General features: G+C 38.1%; 1 protein-coding gene across 1 annotated transcript; it reads right to left on the bottom strand.

Annotated features, from left to right (window-relative positions):
- Window positions 1–4,199: 4,199 nt before the first annotated feature.
- nt5c2b (5'-nucleotidase, cytosolic IIb) lies at window positions 4,200–26,840 on the bottom strand. The gene is made up of 18 exons (XM_026170089.1): window positions 26,619–26,840; window positions 24,988–25,107; window positions 20,037–20,110; window positions 13,750–13,867; window positions 13,340–13,435; window positions 13,129–13,220; window positions 10,777–10,834; window positions 10,078–10,171; window positions 8,826–8,879; window positions 8,593–8,676; window positions 8,346–8,387; window positions 8,118–8,225; window positions 7,474–7,540; window positions 7,193–7,363; window positions 6,853–6,904; window positions 6,481–6,541; window positions 6,008–6,184; window positions 4,200–5,822 (listed from the first exon to the last, which is right to left on the bottom strand). Exons 2-18 carry the CDS (start codon window positions 25,086–25,088, stop codon window positions 5,583–5,585), a joined length of 1,689 nt encoding a protein of 562 aa, XP_026025874.1. The 5' UTR covers window positions 25,089–25,107; window positions 26,619–26,840; the 3' UTR covers window positions 4,200–5,582.
- Between the last annotated feature and the right edge of the window lie 1,053 nt (window positions 26,841–27,893).

The raw sequence follows: 27,893 nt of genomic DNA, 5'->3' as shown, positions 1-27,893 counted from the left end.
GGCCTGTGTTAAACTGGACTTCTGTCCACCTCTATGCTGCTGTTCAAACCATGTGCTGTCCATAATTCTTCTTCTGCCTGAACGTGACACTCTCGTTGCCTTCTCCAGCCAGTGGTTTAATAAAAAAGTGAATGATTAACAGACAAGGCAGCCGGTGACTCTGTGTGCTACATATGAAGCTGCATCAAATGTTTGCTTTTGAGACAGGACTTCCTCTACTTGACACACGTTTTACTGATACTCACACCAGAGCAGCAATTAAAAACAGGACAATCTTCATCTAACAACCCACCAAGATGGGTCAGGTTAATATCAGTAGAAAACACTTCATTCAAAACACTCAGATGCTAATGGTTCTTAAGCTGTTGGTCATTAACAAAGCCATTACTTAATGAGCAGTAGCTTTTATTACCATTTACCAGCTGTTAAGCATTTAAATCACTCTCAGAGATCCTGATTTGTTTGTAATTCATTCAGAACAACTGTAATGAAAAGAAATATGTTTCTATCTGCAGTGCTATATGTTTAGCAGCATGGCTTTGATTTCTCACCTCCCCGACCTTCATCACGTATTTAAGGAATGCAAGACCCATAGCACAGGAGAGGCTGCGTATCAATGGCAAGGCGCAGGAAAACGAAGGTGTGTTGCAAAGCGGCTTTGCTGACATGGCGCTGTAGACTGGTTAACACACTGTAAAAAATGTCCAACTAGATATAGTAAGTTTTCAGCTGAGCCATCACCTAAACTCCATGGATTACATCTCATCCAACTATACTCACTTCCAAACTTTCCCATGTTAGAATTTAGCATCCATTGCTATCCATGTTTTGCTTTATACTTTGTGGAGGATGGAGGACATTAAAAGAAAAATATTGCACCTTAAATGATTAAAACTAAGGACTTTAATGCTGAGTCAGGATTATGTTCTGTTCCAGCAGGAGGAGAAACGGGGTGTGAAAAATTACACACCAGGGTGTGAATAGTACACACCTTGTTTCAGTAGTTTGTAGAAACAGCTTGACCAGCATTACTTGAATGCTTTATGACTTGTAGCCACTCTTCTTTACAGCGTTGTCAGAGGTCTGAGCCTCTGAACAGACACCCTGACCCTGACTCTTTTTCAGAATTCTGTTGCATTGTATTTGCTGATGTGCTTGGTATGATTGTCCTGTTTCATGACCCAATTCCAGCTCTACTTTAGCTGTTGGACAGACAGTTTAACATTTGACTCTTTGGCATACACACAAATGCAGGGTAATCAGGTCCTGTGCCTGCTAAGCAAACCCAAATCATCACCTCTCTACTACCGTGTGTTGGTATGGGGTTGTGCTAATACGCCTTCACTAAATGCAATGTGGTGCATTACAGCCAAACATCTCCACTTTGGTCGTTTGTCCAAGAAAATTGTTCCAGAAGTCTTTTGGTTTGTTCAGTTGAAGCTTTGCAAAATAAACAAATAAGGGTTCAATTTGTCATAGATGCCTTCTCCAGTTTAGCAATATTTTTGTTAAATGGAAAAAAATTTTGTTATATTTTAAAACCTGCTATGGATAAAATTACTTTTTTAATTATGTCCTGATGTGCAAAACCCTTTAACTGAGCCTTGAATTTCCCTTAGTCACTGATCAGATGTATATTTGCCACATAAGTGTTAGAAAAGTGAAACCTTATGTCAATAATAAAAATTTTATATGTTAGGAGTATATTAAATACCTTAAATTTTAGTTTTAGCTCTGGACTATAGATACAACAATATATGTATCACCTGGTTTCAGGTCCCTTAACACAATATCAAGAGAAGAAAACCCAAGAAGCAACAGCAAAATATTACAAACTATCTTTATTCTACATTTTTATGTAATTTACTTCAATGTACAGTCTAAAGGATAATTTGTGGAAACACACAAAACACTGAAGAACATAAATTGATATGCATAAAAACAAAAGTTTACTAAAGGTTAGAAAATGAACAGTGGAGTTCTTGCACCTGTTAAATACAGATGCATTCTGGGCATCAGAACACAAGATAAAAATCTTCTAAAGCACTGTAACCTATTCACCAGTCTTTAGTTAGTTCCAAGTCGTAGTGACAGGTTTATGAGATATTGTATAAAAATGAACAAAAAATGTTATATTTTTTAAAGAAAATCATATGAAAAGGAAATGGCGAGGTCTATTTACAGTTCTGTAAACAGAGACCATTGGAAAACACTAGCTTAGAAAAGTAAAAATCCCATGATGCTGATGACAAGTAACAAATTATGATACTTAACATGCTAGTCACATTTCCCTTCATTTTAAGATTTTTTTTCTTTTTTTTCCTCAGGCTTACAGTTTGTTTTTTCTCTCTATCCTCTCTGTGTAAACTACACCGACAGCAGCCTCACATAGAAGTCAAACTGATGCTACCATAACGGCCACAGCGGAGCGGATACTGTTGTTATTTTCACATGAAATGATGCAAAGACAGTCACCTCTTCCACGCTGGCAATGCAGCTGCATCATGTAGCATATCCAGTTATTCTATGTTCAAGAAACAAACATCAGAACATAAAATATAAATATTTCACTTGTAAAAAACAAACAAACAAAAAAACAAAGGCTAAACAGCTGTAATATGTTCATATATGTTCAACATGGTTTTATCCAACGCATTAAGCACATTCACCACTACTCACTCCACATCAAGCCAAACCAAAAATCATTCCAAAAACTAAACGGCATGTTCCTTCCCTTTTTGTGGCCTAAATCAAAAGGCCGATCCAACACACTGAAGACAGAAGAGGTCGAGACTTACTTTAAAAAGGTGAGGCAGCTTAACGTTGCTTTTAGTGGATGGTAGGAAAAGGGGGAGAAAAAAAGTTGCTGTTTGAAAAAAATAATATGAGGCAGCACTCTACCTTGTGTATGAACACTGATGCCACTGACATCTGCATTAAAGATCCTGAAAACTTTTCCATCACCTTTTCTTGATGATCAGCAGAGTCCAGTATGAACAAAATCTGAACAGTTTTAATAATTTAATGGAAGATTTTTTTCTTTCAAAATTCTTTTTAAAAACGAGAAATTGAACTAGCAGGGACGTCATTAACTTTTTAAACCAATCAGTATAGACTGACATGCATTCCAGTGGCAGTTGGCGGGTAGTTTGGTCATTAGGTAAGTTTGCGTGTGCATTTTAAATGAATCTGATTGGTGCCATTGGAGAGGGGCTCAAACTTCAAGCAGAAGTGTCACGTTTTGTTTCCATCGTCACATTTTCCTTTTTATCATAACCCCTACTAAACCACCTCAACCAAAGTTTTCAAAATTAAATAAAATAAAACTTTTGATATTGATTCAAAAATTGTTTTTCCATTTAGGATTTAAAAAAACAAAACAAAACACCTAAGCAGAAAAGTCCACATAACACAAGTTGTTTCAATTATTTAAGCTATGAAGTCTATAACAAGCTTCATAGCAATCACACAGTGACTGCATAAATGCAACCTGTCTCCAAACATTTGTGGTCCAACGTGGACTGAAGGTATTCAAATAACTAGAGTCAACATGTTGCAATCAATCTGAGCGCATCTCTTTCCAAGACGCGACTCAGCTGGTTACCAGCTGGTTGTATTCTGGTTAAATTCCCATAAAACAGGCAAGGTTGCAGAGCGCTTATGTCATTTTGCAGTTCAATCGCTATCCAGCAGCAACTATGCCACCATTTGTGGAAGAATTTCTGAATTTCTATGAGGCTCTGACTGGACTCTGAATGCAAGTAGTTAATATGAATTTCTGCGTATGTAAACAGAAAACTAATTTGCAACAGATTTGTGATTTTGCAAATTCATCACCATAACGTCAAAGACAGACTGACCCCATTTTGCTGTTGCAAACTGATAACATGTTGACTCATTTTGCTATTTTATCGCCATCTTAACACAAAACACACTTTGAAGAGGGCAACTGACTGTGACTGGTCGCAGACATAATTTCCATAATTGAAGAAATCATTTCAAAGGCAACAATTTGGAAGTTAATTGCACACGGTCACAATCATTTTGGTCGTGCCACATCATATTATGCAGTTTTTCCTAGTCCGACTGTAGCGTAATAGAAGTCGTATAAGACGAAGTGTGTAAGGTGTTTTAGAATAAGTTTTCAGGAGCTTTAAGTTTAACAAGCTTGTATTTTGTTGCAACGATCAGAGCAAATGCAAAATCAAGCATTTAATGTTGGAGCACTTCACTCATTTCTGACCTGTGAACACGATCTACAACACATAGTAGTGTTAAGAAGCCCGCTAGCAAAATACTGTAAACACAGTTCATATTTCATCCTATGAATGGCATGATAATACTGGACCTGTGGATAAAAATCAGCTAAAACTCATTAGACCTTTTCAATTAAGTTTTTTGTCGAAAACACTACTTTCATTACATGCCGAATCCACTTTCATGCTCTTTCCTTTTTTTACACACTTCGCAAAATAACAAACTTGAAGACCTTGTACTGTACACCCCCCTTACCAAAAAAGAAAAAAAGAAAAATCTGATAAATGAAAAACTTACGTTATACTTCCAAAACAATCAAGCTGACAAATACTGCATAACAGCCCGCTCATGGTGTTGAACGATTAGCTCATCTCATTTACCTTACAGGTATTTATAGAAACAGTACTGTGTTTCGGGGTAGTCATAGAGACTAAGGATAAAATATAGATACTCTGTCCTCTTTGTTGCTTGGTAACAAAGCATCAATTCAATAGCCTCACTTGTGTACGCCTAACCAAACTCCAAACAAGTCAAAGAAGATATTCATCTGGGTATCGAGTGGTGCGAGCTTGTGCTTCAGTTTTGTCCAACATCTTCTTTGCTTACCGTCACTCAGGATGCTAAAGTCTGAATGAGTCTACCGTGACAGAAACACACACAGAAATACTCTTACATACAAGTTACAGCTCTATAAGGACAAGCAAATAAAACAAAATGGATAAAAAAAAAAAATTGAATGTTGTTCCCATGTTGCATATAAAAATGTTTAATGTCTGCACTGATTTTTCGGCACTTACGCCGTGACTGCAATGTGCATATTCTGTCAGTTTGTGTTACACTTCAAACTACAGTAGAAAGTCCAAACCTGGTGGATTAAACCGTAAACATGACCAAAACTAAGTGATCCACCAGCAGGACTTAAAACTCAGCGTATAAAAAGATAAAGAAACGTGGTGTGTGATGTCTGTTTGAGTGTGTGTGCTCTGTCTGTCTGCTGGGAGAATTATACAGAAATCAAATGAATTTACAAATCAAGAAGTTTGTGTTTGTTTTCTTTTTTAACTAAGCTCATACAGGTTTTGTTTAGAGGACCGAGCATGCAGTCTTCTGACAGTCATATGATCTCTCTTGCTACTGGTCCTTTACACTTATCCTCAGAAATTTGAAGAATGTGTACGTGTGTGAGCGTGTGTGATCACACATATGCACACTGGAGATGTTTTCCCCTCTCTGCCTCGCTTTGAAAGCAATCACTACTTGACTCTACTAGGAAAGATAAGAAGGCAGGAACGGGAACATGGCTCCCCTCTAAAGGTCCTATTATATTACTCTTCTTCTTCTTCTTCCTCCTCCTCATCATCATCCTCATCGTGACAGTGAGTGATCTCCTGGGGAGTCTGAGGGAACAGGTTGGGTGGCTTGATCTCGCTGAATGAGCGGGTCAGCTGGTTGCGCTTGCACTCTAGCTCTTTGCAGTCGCTGCAGTGGGTGCGGTTGCGGGTAGCCAGCGGGGACTCTGTGTCGATGTCCACGTGGGTGTGTTCAACTGTTGACTCATGGGGCATCTGGAAGAGGAGAAATAATTTTTTACACAACAAGAACACAGTTAACCTTTGAAATGTTTTACGAACAATGACAGATCAGAACAGACAATATTTTAGTATGTGCATCAGTGAAGTGTGGCAATGTGTCTGCATCTTAAGGGTGCGTGGTTTCATTCAATTCCCCCACTTTACATTCAGATACTCACTAATATGTGTGACGCTCTGAAGAGGTAGCTGAAGGGGTAATACAGCAGGTTAATGAAGGAGGCTGCATACAGGTCGGCGTAACGCATCACTTGTGAGGCAAAGAGAGTCTGTCTGGAGCCACTGCGGAACAGGCTACCCATCATGCCATAGCACATGTCCATGTCATGTGTCACTTTCTATAAAACAAGAAGAAAAAGAGAAACTGGTAAGCCTTCAAAATCACGTCAAAAAAAGAGGGACACTGATTCATTAACCCTGGAAAGTACGGTTAATAAATTATTTGGGATGTCGTATTTGTTCAGTGAAACAGCTGAATCTGCATCTTTTTCCGATAGCCTATGAGAGACAAACACCGACTGAAAGGGCTCTTTGATGAGGCGGTTTAATGATTAGTCTCTATGAAACAAACAGCACTAAAACCACATAAGCAGCACATCTGTTGTCATAGCAGCAGAGGTCATTAAGGGTGTACCTTGATTCTCCTCTGGATAGTGCTGATATCTGGCCTTTCATTACTGCTGCTATCCAGATGCCTGAGAAGGAAGCAGGAGAAAAACGATGAGGACTGGGTGGGGGTGTGGATACTGATATCAGCCTCCTGAAAGATGATGAGTCAAAGAGGTGGCGTAACAGAATTGCGCCAGGCTATAAATAACGTCAGTGAACCTGCTTATCAGGTGCACACTTTGACACTTTAGACTTTACCCTATTGGCCCTGTGGGTTTCTGTTAAATATGCAGTATCCACACATGTATGCAAACAGACACTGTTACAGCCGAGAGCAAAGAGCAGCAGAATAGGAACCTGGGGGGGGGGGGATGAGGCTAAAGGTCACAGTTCTTACTTGTAGAGTTCTGCCAAGAAAACATCCAGGCCCTGGAGTTCCTCGAATAATGCTGGAAAACAGAGGGAGAGCGTGAATCTCTCTCTCTTCAGCACATTTGAGTGCATGTACAGTTGCTGTACAAATATTTGAAGTTTTGAGAATGTATCCTTTGAGAGTGAGATCATTTACAGGTTTTTGTTTTGCACTTATAGATGTAGTTTTTGCACAACATTTTACATTTCAGATTGCTATTAAAGATCAAGTCCTTTCTGAGACTGAGAAAACAAGCAGTCAAACTAGCCCTCCCACATGTCTGCACACTATGTGTTATTATGAGTCAAGTTCTTTCTAGACTCACAGCTCTTGTCGGTCCACACGTGAAGCTCCTGGGCCAGCTCAGGTATAACCAGGAATGTTCTCCAGCCTTGACGTTTCTTGGATTTGAGGATATCTCCAAAAATATGGTCCCCGATGTATACTATGTCCTTTCCCTTGGCCCCCAGCAAGTCACACACAATGTCTGAAGAGCCTGAATGACAGTAGCGTGTTACCAACTATGTATGCATTCTTAAGGTCCACGAATGACAGATGAATAAAGCCTAGCTCAAAGAATGAATGATGAAACAAATAAAGCCTTACCTCCAGAGTAGACTATCCCATGTTGCAGTGGTCCTGTGTAGGTTCCTATCTTTAGACGTCCTGTTGTCTGAAATGAAGAAAATAAATAAGTCACTAAAAAGTGGGTCTGAATAACCTAAGTGAAGTGAGTGACTGTTTTTGAATCATTCTGCAATTGCTCCATCTTCCTGAGAACAATCATTTAATTACTTATGCACTGATGGCATATTTTTAGGGCCTTTACCTCTGCGTTTTTTTGGCATAAATTCATGCTTAAATTTACATAATGTTATGCGTTTTAAATCATTGTGATCATTGCCTTCCCATTAATATATATGTACCAAAATAATTGACATACAGATTTTGTCTAATTCGACCCTAGAATGGATCCCAGGTTGAACCAGTGACTAAATCAAAAATGCAAACTACGCTCGAACGACTATCTAACAAAAAATTCACTCATGCACTCTACACTGTTTTCAGTAAGCTGGCCCTCAGTTTGAAACAACTGGTGTGTTTTTGGAAAACAAAACGAAGAAATCCTGAACAGCCCTGACTGAACAGCAAATAAGGGACAGATTGTAAGCCACAACATAACACATGCCAGCTAGGGTTCACTTATAATGTCTTCTCTGGCCAGAACTCTCTCTTCTGATTTTGCTTACTGTGTCCACTTGTCTGAGCACTGTACCCTCTGCGAAGAACAGCGGTTTCCTGGCATCCACCAGGATCAGATCAAAGTAGGACTGCCAGGGCCGGTGCGGGGTGCCAGGCTGGGGTGGATGGAAACACACAAACATGAGTACAAAGATAAAACCATGATGTACATTTATGTTTGACAATAATAAAAAAAAAAATCGTCACCAAATAGAAATAGAAAAAATATGTTTTACCTTTGGGCCATGAGGGAAGTCGAACAAATAGGTCATGATTTTCTGTAACACAACACAACGTCTCTAAGTCTGATGCGACACATACTTTGTTCATAAGCTAATACACGTGTTACCGACAAACTGGTAGAAAACTAATAAAAGGATCTCGGCATTAACTTACTGGCATCTAAGTCTTTCACTGTTATTGCATTACTGTTTTCCCTAATCAGTAAGTTTCCACCATAACTACATACACACACACACTTACATCAGTGTATTTGTAGTCACTGTTGGTTGCCAAGAAAACCTTGGATACTTCATTCATTCGGCTGAGAAGAAGAGGCAGCTTTCCCTGGTGGGAACAGAGAAGAAGAAAAGAAAGAGAAAGAATGAAGCTCTAAGCATCTTTACAAACCAGCCTCTTCACAGACTACAAGAGTGTGAGACACTGTGTGTGTTTTCTCTGCAGCAGTGCACTCACAGTGAATACAAACTACTTACATCTTTCACCACATACTTCTCCAAGTTCTCCACAGTCTTCTCCTTCAGCGTACCCTGCAATGTGAGACAAAGGGGTTAGCAAAATCATCAATAACTATAGATATCAGTGAATAATGCTGGATTTCCAAAAACGCTGATAAAAATTCTTAAAATGACAAGTAAACCTAACTCCTTTGTTTAAAATTGCATTAACATTGGTATAATCTTTCTATCCATTATCATTATGCAATAATGCAACATTTCAAAAGTTTAATCATTAGCTTTAAGACATCACTGAAACGTGCTTACACATCTTGAACTCACTACCTTTTCAGCGGATGCTCAGGGTGATGTTCAATTATAGCACACGAAATTAAAACAGCTTTCTAGTGTCAAACTCTAAAGAAAAGATCACTATACACAATAAAGATCAGACATTCTAGTGAAGTAACATTTTAAAGTACAGCTGTATGGTTAATAGCAGTTTGGAAGCAGTAATTGGTGATGACTGCTGCAGAACCTTTGGGACCTTGTGTTGTTTAGTTGTGGCATAATCAGTGGTAGTGTTTCAAGAGTATCTCTAATTCTTCTGTAAACAACTTGTCTTTTTGCAAAGGTTTAAAAATTGGTTTACAGTCTAGGACAAATATGCATGGTTTAACTGCAGTTTATTTTGGAAACAGGTATAAGTACTTTTTAACTGAATATAAGAAAACATAGTTGACAGAATTTTAACTGTGAATTTGTGTTAGTATGTTAGTGCAGACTGAAACATATGTGTACAGAAAATATATGCCTGCATATGAACGATATGATGAATGGCATTATTATTAAGACAGTCTCAAAATTTCCTGTATATGTCGTCTTCACAAATACATATCAGATAAAAACTGGGAGACATTATCCTGATGTTCTTAAGTAAATATTACAAACTTAACTGGATTCTGTCAAGAGACTCGATTCAGACATCGTATGAGGAAAATTTTACTTGGCTTGTTGGTGGCTGCCTTCTGTTATCACATTATGTTATATTTGGCCAGAATAAATAAGGAAGGTAAGACTTCCACCAAGACAGAGGAAGGGGTATCACAGAGATGTCAAAAGTATGAGAGGTTGTGATGATATAACATGCCAGTATGTTTATTTCAATTCAATTATTCTTTGCAAATAATAACTTGTCCTCAAGATATAATTTATGCACTCTATTTCATCACATGATCTAGTTTTAGTTCCAACAAATCAGATTAAATCTTAGTGGTTGCATGTGTTTTACCTTGAAATGGACCCAGTCAACAGCATCCCGGACATCCTGGAACATGCTTTTAAAGGACATGAAGAGGTCGCCATCTTTGAAGCCAGTTTCACAGCTGGGGGAGGGGAGCAAAGACACACACGTACACAGCCGTCGGACAGGCCATAGTTTTATAGAAGGTTTTCAAAAACATGACATTTGTTTTTTGTTTGCTTTTAAATGGGATAGCCTTCCCTTGTTGGAGGGGTCCCCAGCCAAACAGGAAAACATTCTCCCCCTAAAAGACCAACAACCAGGTTTCAGAGGACAAAGGACATGCAACCATTCCAGATTACATTCTCAAAAAAAAATTACAGGCCATTAAATCTCCTTACTTTAACAGTCAGAGGATTATCTTGTTGTTATATCAGGATTTCATTCTCTGCAAATAGTTAGTAATTGTTTTTATTCCTATCTGAATTTGATAAGAATCCATACTTTTTCACAATTGGTAGAACAGATTAATAGATATAGTAATTGTAATCGAAACGAAGGGTTATTTGACTGAACTCCCATTGGATTAACAATAGAATTAGACGAGATTAGCAGCTGAGACACCTGAACCCTCCCATGCGTTAGGGCTTGCTCTTGACCCTTTGTGGCTTGCAACTGTCATGGTCTCATCATGCGGCGCCCAGAAACTTGTTGCAGGCCAGATAAAGCAGAGAAAGGTTTTCTTACCTGTCATATCTATCACAGTTGGTGAAGAAATCCACAAGGCAAGCAAAAAGGTAGGTCTCTGTGAAGGAAACAGGAAGATTGGAAGATAATGTCAAGAACCTCAGTGAAATTATTTGCCGCCCCAGCCTTCCAGATTTAGATTCTGTTGTACACATTCATCCCATTCTTCTGTATGGGAAAGTTCTTCCCACCACCACCACCGCAATACGCCAATTTTTATCATCGGACTTAAACACTGGTCTTATTGTTAAGCCCACCAGAGACTTGACTTTATTTAGCAGCTAAGGAAATAGAGAGGCAGTCTGTAAGGTATGATCCATTTTATATAGCTTCACACTAAGCCGCCAGAATCACCAGCAAGGCCAGAAGCATCATCCATGACCAATCCTCCCTTAACATGACCTTTTCCATTCTTTTCCCATTGGGCAAAACCATTACTAGCTGAACATATTTAGGGATAATACTTAACTCCAAGCTATTAGGCTCTTGAAGATGCATTGAAGCTCTTATTAATTCACTTTACCTACATCAGCTTGTGCTCATATAATCAAAATGCATTGGGCAGTAAAATGTGTATGTATGTATTAGGGCTGAACGATATATCGCATTTGCGATAATATCGCGACATGATCAAGTGCAATTTTCTAACCGCAAAGGCTGCGATTATACTGCGATTATATTATACAATTCATGGGCTGCATCCTCCTGAGGCCGCATTTGTAGACCGATTACGTCACAGAGACGCGCCGAAGGCTGTCCAAATTACTACCATATCCCAGAATTCATAGCACGGCCCAGCCAAACTCCAGTTTCCAGCAATGGCGGCCGCTACTAAGTTTTAAAATTACTCATACTAATCTTTCTGGGTCACAAAATAAACTTTTAACATATTTTCAGGCGAGAAAGTAGTTGTGTAAACATCAAATATCTGCTCGGTTTATCAAGATATCCCATATTTGCAAAAGTGCTTCGACGTTTTCAGAGGCGTCTGCTACCCACCAGCTCGACAGCTAGCCGGGAGCTCGAGGGTTACTGATGCGGCCGAGAACGGCACAACTCCCGGCACATCATTTTCAGATCACCGCGGAGTTTCGCTGCTCGGGTTAAACGTAATATATAAGTCACTTAGACAACCTAAAAATGTTATTGTTGGGCTTTTTTCAGTGTTTTGTTTGTTCGTGAGTAAATCGGTTTGGCTGAGATTAAAGTTATTAGATTAGATAAAATAAAACTTTATTAATCCCCCGGGAGGGTTCCTCCTTGGTTTTCACACAGCTGACTAAACGTCAAACAGAAAACTTATTAAACAGAAGTATGAGACAGTCGAGAATTTACACCAGTGTCTGGTTATATTTTAGATAGCAAGAAGCAGACGGCCGAGTTTATTAAACTCCATCGAGACAGCGGTGACGCTAATCAGAACTAGCCTTCTGATTAGCTAATCAGAACTAGACCGTCCAATTTCACGCCTTTAAACTTTAAAGGCGTGTTTGTGTGTGTTTATACAATTGCTATTATGTTTGCACTTTATGTGTAATGTTACTGACTGCAGAGATCAGTAAGATGTGTGTATTTTTTATTTATTAGTTTTATTTATTTAATATTATTTTTTAATTGAATGACTGTCTAGTAGTTCACAGATGTCGAAAAACTGAGTGTGGTAAAGCCACTGATTTTTTTTATGTATATTTCTGCAATCTGCACATTGTACTGACTTTCATTTTAATGTTTACACCAGGGTTCCTTGTCAGCACTTTATGCTCAGATGTTTGTAAGCTAAAAATAAACTATTGTGTATGTTCAAATATACTGTTGTGATTGAAGAAGTTAAATAAAAATGTCAGTCATCAATTCATGCATCACCTCATGTCATCATAACAGAGGTCTGTCTTCCAGGAAAGAACAGTTTAAAATTAATGTAATATAGTATTGGCCATACTATATGATGTATTGCTTGTCTTTGTTTAATAATACAGAAGACAAAGACCTTAAAAAAATAATCGCATATCGCATCGCAATCGCAATATTGGGGCAAAAAATCGCAATTAGATTATTTTCCATAATCGTTCAGCCCTAGTATGTATCATGCATTTGCAATATTAACTGTACTACTTGCACTATGGAGTGTTCCCTTCTGCAATCTGGACTATATCCTGTTGCACTAAAAATCACTTTAAAGGTAGATACACTGAGCTACTATGGGCTGATCTGTTATATGCACTTGTATTTTGTATCACGTTGTGCGGTGCTGTGTGTTGTGGAATGTGTCTTGTTTTATATGTGAGCACACCATAACAATTCCTATCAGTTGTTTTGTTGAAATGGCTACAATAAGCTTGAACTTGAACCCACCTGGCAGATTGAAGAGGGTGTTGAGGATATAGAAACGCTCTGTATCATCTCTCTGGATAAACTTGTTGGGGTACCGTTCACGGATCTCTGGGCTGGAAAAAGCAAAAAAGCACAGAAGGGAATAAAATGTTTTATCAAATGTTTATATTTATGATGCTTGCTTGTATGCAGAGATCTGTGCATTTTGAGGGGGAATGTTGAAAATACCTACCCTCGCAGGAAGTTGAATCCATGGACACAGACCAGGATATTACCGTAAGCATCAACCTTCAACAAGTTTCCATACATGGTATCAAACACAAGGCCTCTGAAAAAAGGAGCAGAGGGATGCATGATTTTGCAATGCACGAGTAAAACAGCCTTTCTAACTTTCTAACAATCTTGGCACTTAAACTCCTGTCACTTGTTATCTTTTACTACAAAATAAATACAGTGACACTGAACTTTGCACAGGTGATGGGGTTTTTCATACTATTACTTGGCTAAGATAGATATCTCAGCTAAAAGGTTATCTGGACTACAAAGTTTAGAGATTAGGCAACAGAAACAGCAGTTGGTCAATAATCTGATGGCCACGATCAGCCTCATGATGTCTGTGCAGAGAGATGGGATTGGTCTCACCTGGTGGGAAATGATGGGTCATAGACGAAGCTCAGGAGCTCCTGAGGATAACCGATGGACACTAGCCGTTCCACTGTCAGCTCAAAGCCTAATGATTCATATTCAGGTGACTTATACACTACAAAGGAAACACATGCACATTAGTTTAGTAAATAATGCCAGCTGCCCATAAAAGTGTCCTGTAGACACTTTAAAAACTGTGAAATGTTACATGAAAGTACTTAATATTTTATAAATACATACATATAGAATCAAACAAATGATTGGTTATCAATATAACAGATTTTAAATCAGATGTTTAAAAACTTTTTCCCCTGTTTATTTGAATTTGTATTTATTAACTTTTGTAGGATAACTACTTTAATATTGACAGTGATGCTGTACTGAAATGGTATAGATCTGAAAACCTGACTCAAAATTATACAAACAATGTTGTATTTAAAAACCCCAGAAGCATAGCCTGTGGGGTGATTCGATGGCAAACAATGGTTAATGAGGTGATATGCATTTTGTTGCACTTACTCAAGTTACACAACAAATAAGTTTGAGTTTTCAAAGGCCACCTTATCCATTTGAGATCATCTTGTCTGTATTTTGTCAACAACATGTTTTCACTCTACTGGAACATCCCCTCACACCCAATGCCCTTCTCAGTCCTGGCTACCAACACAGACCAGGATGTTCTGCATGTAAATCCACAAAGAAAGAGGATCGGGCGGGCAAATGAAAAATCACTTGATGTAAAGCAGTGGCTTTAATGAGCCCAACTGACGAGCCCCTAACCCGTCACTGCCAGTGGTAGATATTTACCCCAGGCTAAACGAAAAGCGAGACAGGAGTGGGCTCTGGAAATTAAAAGGCTAAAAAAAGACTGGCAGAGGATTAAAATGCTTTCTGACAGGGGGAAAGAATATGTCAGATGTTATAAATATAAAACAGAGAATGCACTGGTGTTAATGCTTGCTTTCTATACCCCCAGTGGGGTGGTGGAAGGCCCCTCAAGGGTTTGAAATATTGGCTGATGATACTTAGAGAAGAGTTAGTTGGAGAGAACAGCACTGTAGGTCAAGCAGGAAAACATCTGTGTCCTACTCTGGAAAACGTGTGTGCATACACAAGTCCTGGGTTATACAGAGAGATGATAAGTACACAGAGAAGTACAGGAAAAGCCTGGGTTCAGTAAAGCTCTGTTCTTTTGTTGACACCTTTACTCTGTAAGCATGAATTCAATCCAATTTCATTTAAACAGCGCCAAATCACAACAATAGTCGCCTCAAGGCGCTTTATATTGTAAAGTAAAGACCCTACAATAATGCAAAGAAAACAAAGAAAACCCCAACAATCATATGATGTAACTGCATGAGGCAGTTTCTGCATTTTAATCACGTAACCTCTTGTAGTTCACCCCCTGCTGTGTTCTCCCAGTAAACAGGGTTTGGGCCCTCTGCCCAGAGCAGCAGCAGCATACACCAATATAACTGCATTCCCCCCTCCTCTTTGCTTACTTGTAATATTCCTCATGAGTTGCTACAAAGAAGCCTATTTTAAAACCTGTTTCCCCTATGTCACCCTCTTCACTTGAGGTCACTGGGAGTCTCTCTTTACATGTTGTCTTTTGGAAATTAGTACATCCCACACATAAAACAGAATAAATCAAATCTCATTACGAGTTTGTCAGGCTGGAAAACTGAATCAGGAAAATGGTTTGATATATAATAATTATTCTAGACAATTTTAAAACCTATGGGACAGCTAAAACTCCCTACTACACAAAGTTAATATTAGGTCAAAAGCTACTAAAGTTCCCCCAGTAATTGGCTTAAAATGTCATTTTGTCCATAATGTTACTGTTTAATGAAAGTGCACCAGCCAGAGTTAAGTTTGGAATGAACTATGGTTAGGTATTTTATGTTAAAAGCCCTTTACATCAAATCTTCGAACTGTGAACTGTTGATAGACTATCGTAGAACTGTATTTCATGAAAGCCACACCCAAGACTACATAATGCAACATAAAGCTGCATGTTTTAGTAAATGAGACAGCTGAGATGCTCATGTTTACTGCATTTTTTGTAAACAGGAAGTTGGGTTATTGTTGTTTGCTGTGTCCTTGACTCTCTCCCCCTGTGGTGGGAACTTCAGAGATCTGTTTCCCTTTTTATCCCCAATGGGACTGATGCCAGATAATTATACTCCCACTGCTGAGCAGCAACGTATGTCTCCAGAGTTTATAGGCCAGGCCACCACAGGCCTAGATGTAACGTAGACCTCTTGCATACAAGATAAACAACCAGCAGAAAGCCCTTCTGCTGATAGACCCTTATCTCCAAATCAGATATAGTGTGTCGTACAAGGAGACTCTATCTGACCCATTTCACACAGCAATAATTTAACTTGTGTCTTAATATTTGCACAGAATAAAGTGGAAATGTAGGCCTCTGTGACAAATTTGCAACACTATGAAGCATATTGTGGGAAAAATTAGAAAGCTTAAACATTGCCTCAGGGGCACACATTCCAGCCAAAAGTCTGTGAGAAAACTAGGACAAACCTGCTTGTATCTCTCACTGCAATCTGGGCCTAAAACTGTGTTTGAGCAACTTTCTGCAGGGTGTTACGTGTTCCCTTTAGGAGCAGAAGAACAGATGACGCAATGTTGTCTCAACATTGCTAATTCAGTTTACAAAGTCTTACGAAATGTATGATATTTGCAATTTGTTTGCACTAAAGCTTTAGAATAGAACAAACTTTTCACCTCTTCTTATCCTCGTGTTGAGAAAAATTGCACAAAATGTCTCATTCTGGAAGTCACTGTACGTCATTACACTGATGCATGACGACAATGCATTATGAAATTGTCTATAACAATCTAAAATACTTATGCTGATATTAAAAACAAGCCCTGAAATCACATTTTCTTTGACCGTCTTTATTCCAAGAGCTATAGACAGTCATATGAACACAAATACTTTAATTTTTGGTTAATTAGTTCGTTTACGTTGCATTTCTTTTATAGTCTGTGCTCTTCTCAAACGCTTGAAAGGGATAACAGGAGCACAGCTAGTAACAGGCGATGGTGAGGTCTCCAAGAACCAATCGTAATTTCTCAATATCTGAATTAAAATGGAATTCCCCTGTTGCTGGCATAGTGAAATTTGATTACACAGCAAGCTTTATGAATGGATTAGATTGTTGCTTCTTTCTTGAATACATTTAAATGTATCAAAAATGCTTTGACATCTGAAACCAAGGTCACAAGAACTTTAAAGGCACCTTAATAGTTTTTTTCCTTCGCATTCCTAGCAATATTTCCTTTCCAAACTTTACCTTTTTTATTCGATACATAAGATGTGATTTTTCTGAGCTTTTAAGGTATTTTAGTATGTCACTGTAAACACAAGGATTAATCCAGAAAAACAGAGAGAATTATCTTCATGAATCAGGACATGGAGTGCATTTCCTGCTTCAATCACAATCGCATACCAAAGTAAAGAAAAAGTTAACTTATTAAAACGTTTTATAATATGACCGTTATCTTCAGCTTAAATTCACTATGCAGAACTGCAATATATGCTGAATACACACAATAGTAGTCTTTGCACAGTGTGATATATGCCAAACTGATTACAGTTGACAGGGACTGTGTTTAAAATTCACCCAAAGCCTCACACAATCTCCGAAGATAAGCAAAATCATTACATTAGGTTTTGCATACGTTCAATTAACTTAAGGGTTTTCCCCAAAACCCACTATTTTTTCAAAATGCTTAATGACTGCGAAAAGAATTACTGAAAAACTGCTCTTGGTTTCTCTGAGTTTTAGACTTTCTTTCTCTGTTTGGAAACACTCGACACACCATAGACATGCCACAATGAAGGCTGTGAACTCAATAAAAAACACAACTCTTTAATCATGTTGACAACTGCTCCAATCCACTCCCAATATGTTACACTCAGCCACCGCGCTTGTTATGCAAAGAGTACATATTTGAGAACTGCTAGCTTAAAATAGCAAAATATCTTCAAATCTTACAGATTCTTGCCAACTTATCTACAAGCTGAGACAGGAGCCCCTCATCTCTGTAGGAGCAGCACTGTAGGCAACATCTTCACATCATCAGAAGTGGACAGTGGAGATTGAAATAGCAACTGATGTTTAGTTTTGTCATACTTTCTAAACTATAATCTGTGTTTTCATTTGTTCATGTGTACCAAAATTTCCTGACAGATATTATTGAGTTTTTACATAGTGATTTAAAAAAATAAATTATGTTTCTGCTTTAAATCTCTATTTTTATAATCCCAATCTTTCTTCCTTACCTTTTTCCATAAACATTGCACGCAAAAAGCAAGTAATATTTGAAATGTACATATTTCAGGCGTGCTGCACATCTGAACCGCCTTCTATCACATAGCGTTGCATGTGATTAAGCAACAGTCAATCTGAGGAAGCAGTTCTGTGATCAAAATGTGAACACTCTCCAAAGATACACGATAGCCACCCTTCAAGCAAACATTAACACTTGGTTATGAGCTCCCATAAAGAGAGTCATGTCAACAGCTGAGCATCTGTAAAATCTCTTATACCCCGAATGGTGATAGGGGTCCAGAGTCAAAGAAGAACTACAAGTGACTCTTGTTCTCAGGGGAGCCGTCATTGCTGAACTCAACAAACAAACGTGACCTGTTTTTCAAAGTCAGGGAAGATTTATTTTTAGATGTGTAGAGACCGAAAACTGGAGCTGAGTCACAGAACAAAGTGGCATGAAAAATCAGGATATTTTTAGCCAGGTTGCTAGCCACTAGGAAAAAGAACATACACAATTAAGTCTGTGTTACAGAGAGCTACTGCTGGCTTAACATTTCGTTATCCTAGTGTTATGGCATACTCAGTGTATCACTATCATTGACCTAAATAATACTTTATGAACAACAAGCTGTGGTTCAGGGGCAATGGTAGGGTACCCAAATATAGAGCTGAAAAGACAGGGATACTATAGACTTCAACATCTACACCAAACATGAGGTCACAGCACATTTAACAGCTAGGGAGTTTTTTTCAGCTTCTAAAGGCACATAAATAAATGCGCTCTCAAAATCTAAATTTAACGTGACAACCACAAAGTTGGTTTCCCTTTCAGTCAATGCCACTCCAAGACACTTTTATAGATTCATTACATAACGTTTATCAAGATAGGAATGGTCATTTTGACAAGACTGTATTGTTGATGACAGCACAGACGAGCCATGTAAACTGAGAATGTGCTATACAACACTCCAGCCAACTTGGCCTGCATACCAAAACCCTAAAAAGTGCTGATTAATTAGATCAATAAATTGATCGATTGTTTATTAAATCTAAAACACTTTTGGACCGTATATAATAAACGTCTCTTAAAAACTGGCAAATTTAGAAGTAAAAAGAAGTAAAAATGAAAAAAGATCAAAATCATAAAAATAATTATAATCTGACTGTGACTTTGTCATTGGGTCTTTTCTTTTCAGCTGTTATGTTGTAGAGTTAATGGTATGCTTGGGATCATTGTCCTCTTGCATGACCCAGTTTCGGCCATGCTTTAGCTGTCTAACAGATAGCATCATCTTTGACTCAGGTATACAGAGTAGTTCATGGTCAGCTCAGTGACTGCATGGTAACCAGGTCCTACAGTTGCAAAAAACAAACAAACAAAACCCCCCAAATTATCACCTCTTCACTACTGTTCTTGACAGTTGGTATAAAGTGTTTGTGCTGATATGCTGTACTTGGTATTCAAACTGTGCATTATAGTCAAAGAGCTCCACTTTGGTGTCATCTGTTCAAATGTCATTGTTCTAGAAGTCTTGTGTTGATTTTCTGTTTGTTTGGGTTTTTGGGGTTTTGTTTTTTTTAATTTGGTTTTAAAAATTTCTTTCCATTGTCAGAACTTGGGGTAAATTTGTGGGGTCCTCTCCTGGGAAAACTGTGGCATTGTGATAACACATGTCAATTGTTCAATCCAGAAAACTGCCAAAACGTCTGCTTTTACAGAGGTGGTCCCACTTGCTGATGATCAATTAATCAACTGTATCCGATTAGCACCTGGACGCTATTTACAGTCTTAAGTCCAGGAACCATTTAGGGTATAATTTGTTATAATAGGACTGCATAGTACTGTGAAATCTCTTTTTCAAATGATAAATAGGCATTTTTTTCCCTCCAATCACTCACTTCATTAGTTAACTGATTATCCAAACTCTGATCTGATTATGACTGATTGTAATTGATTGTGTGACTGTGTATTTAGCTTACCTGCTAAAGTGTAATCCATATCAAAGCCAAAGCACTTAATCTTCTCCATTGCCAAGCTTCTGTTGACAAAGATTCTGGGGGGAAAAGGTTTTTGTAAATTTTATGTAATCATCCGCAACAAATTATGACTCATAGCAGTTGCCCCAAGTGAGAAAAAGAAGAATGTTATCCCACATATACATATCCAACAACTATCATTTTTTCTTCCAAGTACAACTTTTAAATTTTATCAAAAGGTACATCTATAGATTTACATTTTATCAAGTCAGGTAATTTAGACTCAGTGCATTTCACTGTGCATGCATAGACTGAGGTGTTAAAATAACTGTGAAAATCAAATCTAGAAAAATACATAAAGCAAATGTAAAAAACACAAAAATAAGAGTGTAACTCTTAAAAAAATAAGAGTGTAACTCTTATTTTTGCATTCTTTTGTACAGTTATGATTACAAACCTCGGTGTCACCTCTATGAGCTTGCAGTTTGAGTTTGTTTGCAAAAAAAAAAAAAAAAAAAAAAGACTACACCAAATAAACAATGATATAGGTGATTTATAGATTTGACTGATAGCTATAGCCCTATTCTTTCAGATTTTCTGTACAGTCTCATTACTTCAAATTATTCTATCCACATAAATCATAAAATGAAAATATGATAAGTTCTAACATGGACAAATCTTGTTTACTGTTGGGTGTCCTTGAGTGTCTAATCTAAAGGTCAGAAAAAAAAGATGAAGTTACTACCACTACTACTACTACTCCAAATTTGGCAATTACCACACAGTGTAAAAGAATAAATTCTGTTATTGTGTTAGGTACAGAGCCTTAAGAAGCCAAAAGGCAGCTTATGACAAGTACTTAAGAAGAGCTTACCAAGTCATTTCAGCCTTATTAAACACCAATATATAACACATAATTAACTACATTTTAGGTGCTGTAATGAAAATGAGAACTAAATATCCATTTCAGATCACTTCATCTTTGTATGTACTGGAAATACCATGCGAGGATGATGGTTCTTTGATACTTTCATTATTACAAGTTGTTTGTTTCTCTAGAGCGTATTTTATGAGATCTACTTGCTGGCGTGTTCCTTAACGATAATAGTAAATTAATACACATAATTAGTTCTGATAATATCTTAAAATACTTTAATATAAAGTGGCCACAATGAAAACCAGCGCTTCGTAGACACAGAAAATACAGCCACACACTGTCTGCGTAACTCTGACTGCTAGCACAGACCTACATAACTTATCTTCTACAGCTGTGACATAGTTGAAATTCTATACAAGTCAATATTTAATCATACAAGAACCGAAATATGTATCAGACCAACAGAAAAATCAAGAATGACACTAAATTAAAAACAAGGGTGAACTGATACACAAGTCTAAAACTGCAAGGCATCTAATCTTCTCATTTTTCTGTGACAATGGTCTATTTATCTTCACCAACGTCTAAATCAGTTGTGAAATACCTGGCAGCGGCTCCATAGTGAACAAGTTCCCATTTAGAGCAAAGTCCACGACACGACTGGCAATGCATTCTGTGTGAAATTAAACCTCGGTTTGACTCTCCGGTGGTCTGACACTGCTCCAGCAACGCAGGGCAACAGTGGACCCACAAACAAAGCCCCCCTCCCTCTCTCTCTTTGCTGTCTTGCCATTCAGAAATTTTCTGACTTGTTGCAAAAATGATTGTGGCCATTCTGCGTCATTCTCTGTTGTTGTGTGCTGTCAGTCAGGGTTGTTGTGAACCATGATGTTTGTGGGCCCTCAAAGACATCTAGAACAATCACAAGTCGGGTAGAATCAAGCACGGCAGTGCCACAAGCTACAGCTGCTTCCCATTACTCACATCTGGTTGAATATACACATTTGTCGTTGGCCTACAACTACTGGTTATTTTTTAAATTCATTTTTGTGGCCGTGAAAACTGCCAGTTGTGATTTTCAACAGAAAATTACCTCTTCAAATATCCTTAGACTTCTTTATTCAAATAAAAATTTAATTAAATATGTTTATGCTGTAACTGTTAACAAAGTTAATAGTACTTTTTACTTTCTTTCTTTTTTTAATGTAAATCCTTTCTTACAAATAAATAAATTTTGTAGATGAAATTAAGCGCTACTGAATCTCAAACTGATCACCTGTAAAAAAAACCAAAAAAAAAAACCTGATTTGCAAATTCAGGTTAACGACCTTTTAAACTTGAAAAACGTGTACTCAAATATCAAAATGCTATATCAAATTTGATCATCTATATTTATTTTATATATTTAGTTGCTTATAAAAAATGAGCCTATTATGGCCTTATTTTGACATTTAACATTTAACACTGGCTCATCAAAATAGGATGTGCTCCTCATCAGCCAAAACAAATACAGTCAACATTTTGCAGGGATGAACAAAGGATTTAATGTTTAAATCTTTTCTATTTCTGTTTTGCTGGTGCCATTATGATGTAACCTCTTGCCAGATGCCTGTGGGAGGGGTAGTAAAGAACGGCCATAAATGATAAAGCGTGCCCCTCCTAAGATCAATTACTGTAGTCAGCCTTGACTTTGGCCCTGCTGACATCAGTATTGCTTCAAATAGCACCTACAAGTGAATCCCTTAATAACTTTTACTCCATCTGAGCGCAGCTGAAGAACAATCAGCCAGATTTTTTCCACTGCGCTTTAATCTCATGCAGACAGTGACTCGAACGTTTATCTGCACTGGGCAGAGCCATCAGCCCCCTGCAATGTGATATACACAGAGTGCACTGTTTCGGCTGAGCTCTTACTTTTTTTGGAAAGGCCTTTGTGAGTCTGTAAGATAAACAAAAGGTCACGCTTAAATCAGTAATGATTTCACTGACCAAGAACTTCTGTCACATTGTTTCAAAGAGCACCTTTGAACTTTCACTTAGCACTGCATGTGTAACCCTTTGCTGGTTCATAGTTCATGAACCAGCAAAGGGTTACACATGCAGTGCTAAGTGAAAGTTCAAAGGTGCTCTTTGAAACAATGTGACAGAAGTTCTTGGTCAGTGAAATCATTGACCAAGAACTTCTGAAATCATTACTCATTTGTTTGTTCTGCATGTGCTGCTGGGGAATAAATCAACCAGTTCGGTTGATTTATTCCCCAGCAGCACATGCAGAACAAACAAATGAGTGATGGTTTCATAAACCTTGTGAGCACTGCATATTATATAATAGCATGGAAGAAAAGCAGTACCCATTGTAAACATGCCTTAGAGTTAAACATTGAAAAGAAACACTCATTTTATTGCTCTGACAGGGAATAAACCCCTGATTATGTCAGTATAACTGAACGGACTTTACTACAAGCAGGTAAAGGAACAAGGATGTTTATAAGTGAAAAGATATATTAATGGTCAATAAAGCTACTTACTATAAAGTCAAAGCCATAAAATCCCTGCAAAACCAACTACATGTTTATTATGCTGAGCATATCTGGATCTCGAGTCGTCCATTTAGCCCGTGGGTCTTGTCATTCTGCTGATGTTTCATGAGTGAAAAATTTTGCATAACAGCTACAAAGACCACACCCCAGTCACAATCAATTCTATGAAACATCTAAGGCAGCACAGCCTGCTTCACAGTCGAAGTGACAAAGAGACATAGCCTAGTACATGCTGAGCACCAATGGCAGACTACAAGTAAAATAAGACGGGAATTAAACTGGAAAACACAGCACGCTAACAGGATAATCACAGATATAATCACAGATTAGTCAGTCACTCTGTTATAATGACAATAAGTGATACACAATGTAAAATCTAAGAAACGCACTTTAGTATATTTTTAAAATGTATGACATGCTTTGCCATGGTGAAATAAATAGTAACAAGCTACTGTCATAAACTGTTGGGGAATCCAAAGACCACCCAACACAACTCAACTGGTTAAGTCATGATTTGAGTTATCGTTGTTATAGTTACTTAAAATAACTATATGTTACTGTTGGTGTAAAAAATAAATTAGTCAATCAATCAATTCTTAACGGAAATACAAAAAACCCCAAATACATTAAAAAAAAACCTTAAAGAAACAATGTTTCTTACTAAAGAGAAAAACATCATTACAAAATAAAGACACAGAGGCAATACCTTTAGTTTTAGTTTCAAATTCCTAAACACATTAAGTATGAGGCAGCAGTGTGAACTGAGTCTGGCACATGTACATAGCTGTGAGTCAAATCCTGTATTGTAATAACTGATCTGAACTTTATAAATTTGTCCTTTAAAAGCAGACCTACATTATAATAACCAAAGACTAGAACTAACACTGAAACTGAGAAAAATAAAACAAAACAAAACTAAACATTTCCAAGCAATAAAAGCTAAGCTGAAACAAACAAACACACTCGTGAAACAAAGGAAATTTAACTCAATTTCTTTGACTACTCGCTGATGACAAATTGGAAATAAAAAGGAAACAAAAAACACAAATATAAGCTGTCCGAAATTAATAATGGTAGTTTCTTTAGTGTCCTGATGTCTGTATCACAGAGCGGCCCTGGATTCCTTTGTGGTTCTGTATATAACTATGCAATTCATTCTGTAAACGCCTCTGTGGTGGGTGGCCATACAATCCATCATTTTAACAAACAGAAACTGCATATTATTATTTTTCATATTACAGAATGGACGTCCACAATATTTTATTATTACCTGCAGATTTAACCTCTGAATGAAAGCTGAATTATGAGCACTATTAATCCTTATATTACAAGCAGTATATTCTTTATGTTGCGCTGACAGCCCCAAATTACAAATGCTCAAATCTTCCTGAAAACTATCATTCATTTACTTTCATTTCTATTCATAATTCAAAATCATCAGTCCAGGAGTTTTATTTGTTTTTTCCACAGTAGTCTCTGTCTGGCTGCTTAATCTATGCTGTGAAATGTCAGTGTGTCCCTTGTGGATGTTTCATACCTGTGGTAGGGCTCCCTCCTGTACTTCTTCATTGTAAGGCCGTCCATGTTGGCGGGCAAGTCTGCATAGTTCTGCAGTCTGTCACTCCATGAAGTGGTCATCTTTCTAACTGTTCAGTCTCTAGAGACAAGAAGGAAGAGACACAGAAGGCCTAAATGTAAGTTGCTGAATATCCGTGTTGATCAGACAACAAAAGAGGGAAAAACCCCCATTAGAAGCAGCAAAGTCTGTGGTGAATAGAAATATAATTCAATCACACTTTGTCCTTTAGACTTTAGAAATGGGATTATGTGGATGAGCTAATCAAGTTCCAACCTGTAGAAATTGAGTGGTTTAAAACTTGGAAGGAGCCAAACCAATATCCTGATAGTTTGGTTATCATCGCCTAATTATGGTGTTTCCTGTGTAATTATCAAACTAGGATTAGATTACACAGTGGAGGGTGAGGACCTACTGTATGTAAAAGTTCAAGCCAGATTAAAATGAGAGATAAAACAAAGACATGTGATACAGTTTAACATGGGGATCATGGTAGTCAGAATATGAATGGGTCCTTATTTGGTTATAACATCAGATTGCAAGCAAAAAAGCTGAGACCTAAAAAAAGAGACATATGGGAAGTCTTGTGGATTTATGCTCCAGTGGAATGCAAGCCTAGTTTCTGGTTTTGTCTTTTAGCTTAAAAGGCCAGTGTTGTGTGTTTTTTTCCTCTTATGCTGACATGCTGTCATTCCTGTACTGTTGCTGGAGAGGCTGCAGGAAGGAAGGGTAGAGATCAGCTTTCTTCTTCTTAGTGCCAGCACAAAAGCAAATGAGAATCACATGCTGAGGCAAAGAACTGTCAACAGGGCCACAGACATAAAAAACAAACAAAAACCACTGCAATCAGTGTGCAGCTTCACAGAACACAAAACAAAAGCTTCAGCTGATTTCATCTGAAACCTTATTTTAACTGTTCGTATTTAAAAACAAGTATGGACACAACTGGTAGACAAATCACTTTTTTGTTATTTTACAGCTTGTTTGCTTTCTTAGCTCTATCTTAATTGCCCATGTTGTGAAATGGGTCCTATGGGGTCAGAAGGAAGCTCTGGCTTGCAAAAATCCACAGCTAAGCATTACGAAAACCTGGTCAACTCAACAGTACTGCAGACAGCAGCTGAAAAGCAAACATAACTTAGAGCAGGCTTTGTTTCCTATGCTCAGTCTTGGAGAGAGAGCGTGGATCAACGAGTACTGCAACTGTACAGCGGGTGAAGCTAACTGTCACTTGTTTTTGGCGAAGAAATCACGCCAGCTCTTTCTTTAACTCCGCAGTCAGAGAAAACAACGGTGAATACTCACAGATTATCTGAACCTAATGTAAAAGTATCTCGACAAGCTAGAACATCTCGTTCGCGGGGTTACCGAACAACATCCCGTTATTTACCACCGGACTACGGGGCTAGCTAACACTCCGCTCAAACCGCCTCCGTCCAGCTCTTCTTTATCTGACATTGATGCGAAGGGCAGCCAGAGGTGGTCCAGGCACAGCTAACGCGTTAGCTGGCTTTGACACAAAAACACGAAGACTTGAAACTGTGGGAGCAGATTTCACTTTGTTCAGCTGCGGTTGGCGTTACTGTACTCACCTCTGAGTTCCTGAATAAAACAAATGCGCCGTCGGTTACTCTGAGCATGCGCCTTGAGCTGCGTGCAAGTCGCAGGAAAAAGTGTATATTCTGACAGAAAGCTGTGGGCGAAGCGGTGACGAGTACTCTGCAAAGCCAGGTATATAATAGCTGTCCGTGCCCTGCCTGCTCCCTGCTGTCTCGCTCTCTGCTGCCAGCTGCTGTTATGAGACATTCAGAGGGCGGTGTTAAGTTCTGTCTATCACAGAGGGGCGGGACCATCAAGCGCCGTGGCACAAACACGTGACCCCACTTGAATTAGGCTTCACTTTATAACAAATTAATTAATTAATTTAGAAAAAAAATAATATAACATAACGATTCAATAATAATAATAATAATAATAATAATAATAATAATAATAATAATAATAATATTTGATTTTAGCAATATGCTAAGCAAGTCTAATATGCATATGCAACTTCTATACTGGGTGTGTCAAACAGGTGAAAATTGCATAAAAAAGAGGTAATAAGTACCTTTATTGCAACCCCTAACCTTGAAAATGTATTGGTTGTAACCTCGGTGATGTTAAAGTCCTGATTTCCATCAGCTCATTGGCATTCATTCTAGGATTAGAGTTGATTTTTGTTTCTGAAACATGCTAAATAGGCAAATTTTCAGAAACTATAAGATGTGTGTGTAGGTTCTCAATCATTCAGGTCGTGGTACTCACTCTCTTTCCAAGCTCTTTTGAAACTATAAGATGTTAACCTTTCCTAAATGTTGATTTTACAAATTTTCTGGCCTTTTGGAGGTGTCGTTTTGTTTTTGACACACAGGAAAATTCATATTCCATTGGATAGTTACAATAACCAGGGACTGAACTGTTAGGGCCTCCAGGGCCAGGCAACGGGGGCTGAAGCCACAAGCTGGTGTACTACTAGTGCTGGTCCCAAGCTGATATAAATGGGGAAGGTTGTGTCAGGAAGGGCGTTGGGTCCAAAATCTTTACCTAACAAAATATGTGGATCATCAAGACTGAGAGCGGAAGAATGCTTGTTCAAAGGCAGTGAGGGAGAAGCCAGGAGTGTGGAGGTGAGAGTAGGGACTTTTTTTAGACTGTAGAGATTACTGGTAATAGCTAATAAGACCACAGAGAAGCCTAATATATGTGATGATGAGTGTTGGTAGATGATCTGCTGTAGTGTCTCATAAAGGGAACAGCCAAAATAAGAAAAATATCTAGGACCTCTGCCTAGAGGCCCTACATTAGGTGATGTTTTCTTCATAGGG

The sequence above is a fragment of the Astatotilapia calliptera genome, chromosome 6 (genome assembly GCF_900246225.1).
Source record: "Astatotilapia calliptera chromosome 6, fAstCal1.2, whole genome shotgun sequence".
Taxonomy (NCBI): domain Eukaryota; kingdom Metazoa; phylum Chordata; class Actinopteri; order Cichliformes; family Cichlidae; genus Astatotilapia; species Astatotilapia calliptera.
Note: the sequence above shows the minus strand (reverse complement) of the source record. Positions and strands in the feature narration are given on the sequence as shown.

Coding starts and splice junctions, on each gene's coding strand:
- nt5c2b (XM_026170089.1), bottom strand. CDS start 25,088: ATGACCACTTCATGGAGTGACAGACTGCAGAACTATGCAGACTTGCCC. Junction 8,388..8,592: donor GTGACTACAAATACACTGAT/GTAAGTGTGTGT, acceptor GTTGTGTTACAG/AAAATCATGACCTATTTGTT. Junction 7,541..8,117: donor TGCTCAGACAAGTGGACACA/GTAAGCAAAATC, acceptor TCTTCATTTCAG/ACAACAGGACGTCTAAAGAT.